Source organism: Sardina pilchardus, chromosome 22 (genome assembly GCF_963854185.1).
Source record: "Sardina pilchardus chromosome 22, fSarPil1.1, whole genome shotgun sequence".
Lineage (NCBI taxonomy): Eukaryota > Metazoa > Chordata > Actinopteri > Clupeiformes > Clupeidae > Sardina > Sardina pilchardus.
The window spans coordinates 11,650,993-11,660,992 of record NC_085015.1 but is presented as its reverse complement, the minus strand read 5'-3'; the positions used below and the strand labels follow the sequence as shown (position 1 = coordinate 11,660,992).

The window sequence follows — 10,000 nt, the reverse complement described above, 5'->3', positions numbered from 1 at the left end:
TGAAAGTGTGTGTGTGTGTGTGTGTGTGTGTGTTTGGAAGAGGGCTAGAGAGGAGCGTGAGTGGGAAGCCTTTGAAGCGGAGAGCCGACTGTAGGCACTCCTCTTCCCGGCAGTGTCCGGAATTAGATCAGCCTGAAATGGGAGCCCTTCACCTGCCTCTCACACTGGGGGACTAGCACTGGCTGAAGTGTGTGTGTGTGTGTGTGTGTGTGTGTGTGTGTGTGTGTGTATGTGTGTGTGCCAGGCGCGTGCTCAAGTTGAGCCCTCTGTAGTCAAGAGGTTCTTCAGAATCTGACTGTCATTATTACCTGGTGGAGAGGGAGCTGAAGCATCAACATCTGCAGCCGCCTGTCTCTATGCCCCCCTCAGTACCTGTCTCTCTACCCACCTCAGTACCTGTCTCTCTACCCACCTCAGTACCTGTCTCTCTACCCACCTCAGTACCTGTCTCTCTGCCCACCTCAGTACCTGTCTCTCTGCCCACCTCAGTACTTATATGTCTGTCCACCCCAGTACCTGTATGTCTACCCACCCCAGTACCTGTATGTCTACCCACCCCAGTACCTGTATGTCTACCCACTTCAGTACCTGTCTCTCTACCCACCTCAGTACCTGTCTCTCTGCCCCCCTCAGAACCTGTCTCTCTGCCCCCCTCAGTACCTGTCTCTCTGCCCACCCCAGTACCTGTATGTCTACCCACCCCAGTACCTGTCTCTCTACCCACTTCAGTACCTGTCTCTCTGCCCCCCAAGTACCTTTCTTTCTGTCTGTCTCTCTACCCACCTCAGTGCCTGTGTCTTCATCTCTCTCCTCTTCACTAATGCTTGCTGTCTTGTCATGTCTGCCTCTTGACCTGAGGACTATTTCACAAAAGCAGAATTAAGAAAGTCCAAGATGAGCATCCATCTTGTTTTATGTTCCGCTGTGTGGAATATGATTTCTTTCACATGTTCCTTGCCCTCTTTTCTCTTTTTGTCTTATGACACATGTTGACTCACTGCTACTTTTTGCTTGTGTAATTCTCTACACGTTGTTCATCCGACACTCTTTTGACCTCTCTCTCTCTCTTCTCCCCCTCTCTCTCCCTCTTGTTCTCTCTACCTCACCTTCTCTCTCTCTACCTGCTTTTCTTTCACTCTCCCTTGCTCTTTTGCTCTTTTCTCTCTCTAACTCTATCTCTCTCCCTCTCTCTCTCTCTCTCTCTCTCTCTCTCTCTCTCAGGGCTTTAACTACTGTCTGGCGTTTAACAGCACCACGGTGCACTCGTTGCCCATGGTGGTCAATGTGCTGAGCAACGCCCTGCTGAAGGGACTCAACGGCACGGGACGCATCAGCACCTGGGCCAAGCCCTTCGACTACGTGAGTAGTGACCCCAGTAGTGTTATGATGATTGCTAACAATAGCACGGTAACGTTACGCTAGCGTCAGGCAACTACATGGTTTTATTCTTCATTTCATGTACGACCATCGCACAGTGTCAAAGATCAAATGTCAATGGACGTAGTGGCGTTTGAACATTTTAGCCCTTCGACTACGTGAGTAGTGACCCCAGACTCTGTAGAGACCTCGCTGGTCTCATATGACCCGCCCGCCCTGAGAGGATTCAGTTCTTCTGACCTCATTTCAGCTGCTAGACTGTAAGGCCAGCACTGTTGTGCCTTAAGGGCCGTTCACACCAGGAACAAGAACTATTATAAGTTTCACTACTCACGAAAAAATGTTTTAATGCGCATGTTCAACAGTTCAATGTTTCTGTACTGAAACATTGTATTTCACCCGAAAGCCAGATATCCCTAACTTTTTGCAAGTAGTGTAACTGTAGTTATAACGAGTGATAATGCCCACACATATATATAATTATGTTGTTATAGTTTACGTGTGGTCATCATTAACATTAGCTAGTGCGATATTTTGATTGTCTTTATCGTTATATTTGTAGTTCTGGGTCTGAACCGCCCATTATTCCACCTGTTGAACATTTTATATAATGCATTCTGCGTTAAACATTAAGATGCTCATTTTCTTTGCATGTCCACTTCTCACCTGTAATGTCTAGTAGCTCTTGTGGCTTTTCCTTGCTATTTGTAACCCTGTAGGTAGTGTAGTGGCCCTGTTACCTGCCCGGGGCACACCTGTTGAGAGCTAGACAATTCATGACTCCAGCTTCCTGTGTGTTCCCCGATGCTCATCACCACCGATGTTTGTCTTTTGTCGCTCCAGCAACTTCCCGACTCCACGTCCTACGCGCTGGTGTATATCGAGGCCGTGATCCTGGGCATGCTGGCCGCGGGGATGCCGGCGTACTTCGCCATGGACCACACCCGCGACCGCGAGGTGAGGTGGACCGTCCATCCGAATACACGCCCACTCTCTGGCGCTTTCAACGTGCTCTCACTAATACTAGCTGTAGATTCAATTCAGACAGCACTATGTACAGTAGTCCCTGAAGAAGGCTGCCTTTGCTGCTACACGTGGGTTGCTTCTCCCTATGTTTTTAAACTTTCTATAATGAAATAGCCAGTTGAAGAAGAGTGCCTTGGATCTCCCTTTTTTTCTAGCACAGAGCTGTAGTAGTCAATATGAGTGGAGCTTGTAGTGACATGATTTTCTAGCCTGGCTATCACCAGACTAAGCTCAATCTTTTAAGACTGAACATTAGTCTGGGGAGTCTGCGCTGTATTTCTACTGCACAAGAGGCATGATCAATGGGCATAGTTCAAATGACTCGGTACGCATTTGGATAGTCCTTCAACCAATCAGACCAATGATCCGGGTACGCCTGGTGGATAAGCCCATTTGTGATTGGTTTCAGGTGATCAGGTAGCAGGAAAGGTGGACAGAAAGCAGGAAAGATAAATGTCCAGATTTCCAGCCTGAGCTGCAGAGTGGAATCCAATCGCCGGTAGATCAGGCTGGGTTTACCCAGTCTAATGATTTTCTATATAAATCTTGACTAAGAACTTCTGACAAGCAACTCTAGACAATTTCCACTGGAATTGTACAGTTCTATTGACATTTTTCTTCCTGTGTTCTCGGACAGAATTTCATGTTCTAGATCTTGTCCTGTCTGGTTTGGGTTGCAGATCAAGTGCCGTTCCACGCTGCGGATCTCGGGACTGGTTCCGTCGGCGTACTGGTGCGGTCAGGCGTCCATCGACATTCCGTTCTACTACCTCATCCTGACCTGCATGACCTGCACCCTCTTCTCCTTCCACTCCACCAAGCTCCTCACCTCCAGCAACCTCACCGCCGTGGTCAGTACACACACACACACACACACACACACACAAACCTCTAGCAACCTCACCACCGTGGTCACACACACGTACACACATAGAGACATGTTAACACATACTGTACACACACGTGGTGACATGACACTAGTCATTCCATACAACACACAGATGTATTTGAGTGATTGAGTGCACAAGTTAGTAAGAAAGATATACCCATTCACTCTCTCACTCACACTCATGCTCACAAACACACACAGGGGAAATGACTAATCATGAAGTTGAGCACATTACAGTTCAGGCCCGCATAGAGAACAACGGCACACTGAAAGAGCTGCGCATCGATCCTAGAGAGGGAAATTGCTAGCTCTGCTCCTTAAGGATGATTGTGCTGTGGATTTAATTAACTTTATTGATCCAAATGGCCTGCCGTCTCCTCTCCCTTTCTCTACCTCCATCTCTTCTTCTCTCTCCCTCCCTCTCTCTCCATCTCTCTCCCTCTCTCTCCCGTCTGTCTCCCTCCCTCTCCATCTCTCTCTCCATGTCTCTCTTGTTCTCTCTCTCTCTCCCTCTCTCTACCTTCATCTCTCCTTCTCTCTCCCTCTCTCCCTCTCTATCTCCATCTCTCTCTCTCCCTCTCTCCCTCCCTCTCCATCTCTCCATCTCTCTCTCCCTCTCTCTCCCATCTGTCTCCCTCCCTCTCCATCTCTCTCCATCTCTCTCTTGTTCTCTCTCTTTCTCTCTCTCCCTCTCTCTACCTTCATCTCTCCTTCTCTCTCCCTCTCTCACTCTCTCTCTCCCTCTCTCCCTCTCTATCTCCATCTCTCTCCCTCTCTCCCTCCCTCTCCATCTCTCTCTCTCCCTCTCTCCCTCCCTCTCCCTCTCTCCATCTCTCTTCCTCCCTCCAGGTGCTGTGTCTGATTGGTTTCGGTCCAGCCATGATCCTCTTCACCTATTGCGTGTCCTTCATGTTCACCAGAGTCCAGAGCAACAGGGACTTCTTCTCTGTGGTGTCTATGATGGTGAGCAAGAAGCACACACACACACAAACACACACACAAACACACACACACACACACACACACACACACACACACACACACACACACACACACACACACAGAGAGAGAGAGAGCTATGCAGATATACAGTCAGATACAGTTTGTTTGTTTGTTTGTTGTCTCACTAATGCTAGCTGTACTGTAGATTCAATTCAGGGCAGTGCTTTATGCAAGTTTAAAGAAACAAAGCCATATTATTAATACTGTATTAACATGTCCCCATGTATTAACCTCAAAGCTGAAGAAATGTTGCAAAATCAATGTGTCGCGGCTAATAGTTGGGAAAGTACGGTAGTGTAAAGACCCCAAATAAGTGTGTGTGTGTGTGTGTGTGTGTGCGCGCGCCCCAGGTGTGTGTGGTGTCCGCCTCCACAGTGCAGCTGACGTTTGTGAACGACTGGGGGAATCTAACGCGGATCCTCCACAGCACCCTGTGCTTCTTCAACCCCCTGTACCCCCTCATGGGCTGCCTGAACTGCGTCACCAAGGTAGGTAGGCCCTACTCACCCCCACCCAGCCACCCAGGCTCATGGTATTTATATCTGCAAATAGATTTCACATAGTTATTGAGCAAGCTTTATTTTTTAGACTTTAGACTTTAGACTCCAGCATGTAAATGTATAGACCTTTATGTTCACTGTATACAGAAGTGGATCTGTTAGTGAGTTCATTAAATGTCACAATCATAACAACCTACACAGTTGACCATATACGGCGTCTGTTCAAGCTGCTAGGAAGGACACAATCCTCAACAGTGGGGTGTTGTAGCGATTAGCACTTGCGATGTCACTTCTGTAGTGTCCACTACACATGCCCCGGAGATTTAGTGAAGTGAGTGTGTGTTGTGTTGTCCGTCTCCTAGGCAACCTTCATTCCGTCCACGGTGGAAGACGAGCTACTTTGGAAAGGCCTGCTGATCGCTGTGCTCGCTGTAAGTGGCCTCCGCTGTTGGGGCGGATTATGTCATATGTCACGGGAGAGGCACTGTTTACAAGTCTCTTGTGACATGCCCGCTCTCTCTCTGTCTCTCTCTCTCCCCTCCTTCTCTCCCTCCCTTTCTCTCTCTCTCCTTCTCTCCTTCCCTGCCTCTCTCTCTATCTATCTCCCTCTCTCCCTCCCTGCCTCCCTCGGTCTCTCTCTCTCTCTCTCTCTCTCTCTCTCTCTCTCTCTCTCTCTCTCTCTCTCTCTCTCTGTGTATGTGTGTGTCAGAGTGACCAATATTGCTTAAGCATGCGTAAATGGAAGGATATATGCAAAATATGTCAGCAGGGTATTTTTATAACAGGCAAAAATGGCAAAATATAATCTCTCTCTCTCTCTCTCTCTCCTTCCCAGCCTTACCTGCAGTGCATTCTGCTGCTGTTCTTGCTGCGATGGCTGGAGCTACGCTATGGAGGCAAGACCATGAAGAATGACCAGCTCTGCAGGTTAGCACTAACTCACACACACGTGTTAACACACACACACACACACACACACACACACACATACACACAAATGTATGCTTTTGACATTTAAAAAATAGAGCTTGTTTTAGTGAAATTCAATGGATGGTAAGTTAAACCTGGTGCTTTGAGGTAGAGTATTTAGATCTTGCCACTATGGAACAGGGACACGCCACGGTTGAGACATTTTTGGCGTTTTGGATGTGCTGCTTTGCTCTGACGTCTGTGATGTTGCGTGTTGGGGGGGGGGTCTCAGGATCTCGTCCAAGCCAAAGGGTAAAGTTCAGCGGAACCCCGAGGAGAACTTGGACGAGGACGAGGACGTGATGGTGGAGAAGGCCCGCGTCAAAGAGGCCCTCACCTGCCAGTGCTGCGAAGAGGTGTGTGTGTGTGTGTGTGTGTGTGTGTGTGTGTGTGTGTGTGTGTGTGTGTGTGTGTGTGTGTGTGTGTGTGTGTGTGTGTGTGTGTGTGTGTGTGTGTGTGTGTGTGTGTGTGTGTGTGTGTGTGTGTGTGTGTGTGTGTGTGTGTGTGTGTGTGTGTGTGTGGGTGTCTCTCTCCATACAAATGCTTGGTAAATGGATGTCTGTGGTTGTATGTAAATGTGAGTGGGTTTGGGATTACAACCATCCGTGTTCGCCATAAACAATGACATATACCATATTCTGTGATGAATGTGCCAATGTATTTAGGTAAAATCTTTGATTGTGTGTGTGTCTGTGTGTGTGTTTCCTCAGAAACCAGTGATTGTTGTGAGTAACCTGAGGAAGCAGTTTAAAGACCGACGTGAGGGCTTCTCTTTCAGCAAGAAGAGGAGAGTCGCCACCAAGAACATCTCCTTCTGCGTCCGCAAAGGCAAGCCCTCTCCCCATCACACACCTTTCCTCTCCCTCATTCTCCTCTCGAATCACTCTATCCTTCTATTCTCTCCTCCTCCTCTTTCTTGATCCTTCTTTCTCACTTCTTCTCCTCTCTCTCTCTCTCCTCTTTCTGCCTTTCTTCATGTCTTCTCCTCTCTTACATCCTGTCTTTCTGATCATGTACTGTAGCCCCTGCTCAGACTGATGTGACCTTTGACCTTTTGATGGTTTCACCTTTGACCTTTGACCTCTGCCCTTCCCTGTGCAGGTGAGGTGCTGGGGCTGTTGGGGCCCAATGGAGCAGGGAAGAGCACCATCATGCACATGCTGGCTGGAGACACTGACCCCACCGCTGGACAGGTGTGTGTGTGTGTGTGTGTGTGTGTCTGTGTGTGTGTCTGTGTGTGTGTGTGTGTGTGTGTGTGTGTGTGTGTGTGTGTGTGTGTGTGTGTGTGTGTGTGTGTGTGTGTGTGTGTGTGTGTGTGTGTGTGTTTGTGTGTGCCTGTGCTCTCCCCAGATATTTTATTTATTTGTGTTGGGGGGTTTAAACAATGACTAAAGCTTTGTGCTATACATTGTAACGGAGTACATTTTAAAATCCAATCTGCCCAGATCCTGATGGGCGACTACGGCACAGACTTCCGTCCCGTGGACAACCAGCTGGAGCACGTGGGGTACTGCCCGCAGGTGAACCCCCTGTGGCCGCGCGTCACCCTGCAGGAGCACCTGCAGATCTACGCCGCCATCAAGGGCCTCCGCACGCAGGACGTGGCCGGCATCATCCGACGGTAACGGAACATCACCTCTTCTCTCTCATTTACTCCTCTTCTCTTCTCTTTCTGTTCTCGTCTCTTTCTGCTCTTTCTTTCTTTCTTTCTCTCAATCCTTCTTTATCACCTCTTCTCTCTTTCTTTTCTCTTCTCTTCTCTGTCCTTCCTCTTTTCCCCTTCTCTTGTCTGATCATGCTTTTTCACTCTCATCCACTTTACTACACTCTCATCCACTTTGCTACACTCTTGTCCACTTTACTGCTCTCTTGTCCACTTTACTGCACTTTTGCCCACTTGGCTACACGCTCATCCTCTTTGCTACACTCTCACCCCCTTTACTGCACTCATATTTGTGCTGTTTGGTGCTGTCTTGGCATCCCAGTATCTTCTCTTCCACTCTGCCCTCTCCTCTCATCCCTCATCTCTCTCTCTCTCTCTCTCTCTCTCTCTCTCTCTCTCTCTCTCTCTCTCTCTCTCATCTCTCTTTCTCTCATCTCCACCTCTCACACTTTTCTTTCCTGTCATAATGACACACTTCATCATTGAATATTCATTGATATTAAATAACATTAATGGCTAACTCAGGTGTGTATAGATGGAAGTCAGTTCCCCACTTCAACACAATTTGATAATTGTGTGTGTGTGTGTGTGTGTGTGTGTGTCTGTCTGTGTTTCTGTGTGTGTGTGTGTGTGTGTGTGTGTGTGTGTGTGTGTGTGTGTGTGTGTGTGTGTGTGACATTCACAGTGTGGTCAACGCTCTGGAGCTGAAGGAGCACCTCCACAAGCAGGCCAAGAACCTCTCGGCGGGGATCAAAAGGAAGGTGAGTCGTTCGTGAGCCTAGACTAGAGAGTCCACCGAAGGTCCCTAACGCCTCCTGAAAAACGCCCAACGCTTTCATCACCTCTACTAGCTCAGCTCCAGAGCCCCGGGGCTCCCATCATGAGTGACCCCACCCTGCCCAGCCCTGCACTGCATCCGCTGGGCCTCTCTCTCTCAGACTTCCCCCTCCTCCCCGTCCCACCCAAGAGGAGAGGAGAGGAGAGGGGGACTGAGAACTCTGAGGAGAATTTATAGCCCCACTGGCAATGACTCAAGCCTTAGTCACCGAGAGAGCACAAGCTGCATGCCCTCGTTTGAAGTGGGAATCAAGAATACCCTGGGCTTTAAATATAGACCACAGACGTTCCCACCATCCCAACACTAATATAAACTCTTTCATTTGTCTGCTGCAGGGAGAAGAATAGTTTTAAATGTGACTTATGACTATGATTTATGTTTACTATTCACTATTTTTGGTGTTCACATGATTACACGTCCTGATGGTTTTACGTATTCATTTGTTTCTAGTGCGGTGATGTGAATGTTTGTGTTTGTGTTTTGTTTGTGTGTTTTTCCCCCTGCAGCTGTGCTTTGCGATAAGCATGCTGGGTAATCCTCAGATCGTGCTGCTGGACGAGCCGTCCACCGGGATGGACCCCAAGTCCAAGCAGAGGATGTGGTGAGGAGATCAGCCCCGCAATCCTGCCCACGCTTCCTCTCCGCGTCACTCCCATCCCTCTGATCTCTGCTATCACCCTCTTTCACACACACATACTCACTCACTATGCATGCACTCAGACTCTCATCCATTCATTAATTCACTCACTCACTATGTAATCACACACCCATAGTCACACCCATTCATTCATTCATTCATTCATTCATTCATTCATTCATTCATTCATTTGCTCACTCTCTACAGTATATACTGTAGACACACACACACACACACACACACACACACATACTCAGCCATTCATTCACTCACTCGCTCAATACACACACACACACACACACACACACACACACACACACACACACACACACACATATATTCTCATTCATTCATTCATTCATTCTTTCTTTCTTTTTAATCACTCTTTCTATCCCTAATACACACACACACACACACACACACACACACACACACGCACAAATGTAACTGTCTCCCTCATAATCACTTGCTCTCGTTATTGCTCTCTTCTCTGGATGTGATGTGGCTTAAGCTTGTTTTGACATGTTGACATAAGACTGTAGACATAAGCTGTGGTCAAATCACTGAGGACAGAGCTAAAGAATGAACGAGTAGCTCTGGGCAGCAGGGCTTTGGCCGGGGATCACACTGACCAGTATCTAGTGGCAGGCTTTCTATTGTTTCTTATGAATTGGCACTGCCAATGTCAATGCGTCTTGGCGGAGCTGACCTTTGAACTTTCAGAGCGTAACACAAAGCTCATCCATGGACCCTTCTCATTGGTCTTTTTATCTATCCTCCCTTCCTTCCTCAGTCCTCGTTCCCACTGATCTAGATGAAGAATGATGGGCGGCAACGATGGGATTGTCTATCCAGTGTCCTTTATAGATCAGTGGGAACGAGCCGGAGGACCGAGAAAGGAAGGAAGGGACGAGAGATAAAAAGACGAATGAGGAGGGTCCCTTATCAGTTTGATGTACGCTAGAAACATCTCAGGCATTCTGACCAATTACAGCAGTAAAACTAGAAAAGCACAATGAGAGCGCAAACCTCCGCCAAGCAAACACATAACCGCCTCCTGCATCCAGGCGATGATACGGATCACTCCCAAATTGAATCA

The 10,000-nt window shown here is 48.1% G+C and overlaps 1 protein-coding gene across 1 annotated transcript in view; it reads left to right on the top strand.

Annotated features, from left to right (window-relative positions):
• The window catches only part of abca5 (ATP-binding cassette, sub-family A (ABC1), member 5), a 47,726-nt gene that overhangs the window by 31,370 nt on the left and 6,356 nt on the right, over positions 1–10,000 (top strand). Inside the window, exons 22-34 of the mRNA XM_062526798.1 lie at positions 1,222–1,359; positions 2,221–2,334; positions 3,084–3,254; positions 4,142–4,255; positions 4,645–4,782; positions 5,157–5,225; positions 5,630–5,721; positions 5,996–6,119; positions 6,474–6,591; positions 6,865–6,956; positions 7,209–7,384; positions 8,112–8,187; positions 8,771–8,865. Of these exons, the coding sequence (XP_062382782.1) occupies positions 1,222–1,359; positions 2,221–2,334; positions 3,084–3,254; positions 4,142–4,255; positions 4,645–4,782; positions 5,157–5,225; positions 5,630–5,721; positions 5,996–6,119; positions 6,474–6,591; positions 6,865–6,956; positions 7,209–7,384; positions 8,112–8,187; positions 8,771–8,865 (1,517 nt within the window). The remainder of the gene's footprint in view (positions 1–1,221; positions 1,360–2,220; positions 2,335–3,083; positions 3,255–4,141; positions 4,256–4,644; positions 4,783–5,156; positions 5,226–5,629; positions 5,722–5,995; positions 6,120–6,473; positions 6,592–6,864; positions 6,957–7,208; positions 7,385–8,111; positions 8,188–8,770; positions 8,866–10,000) is intronic.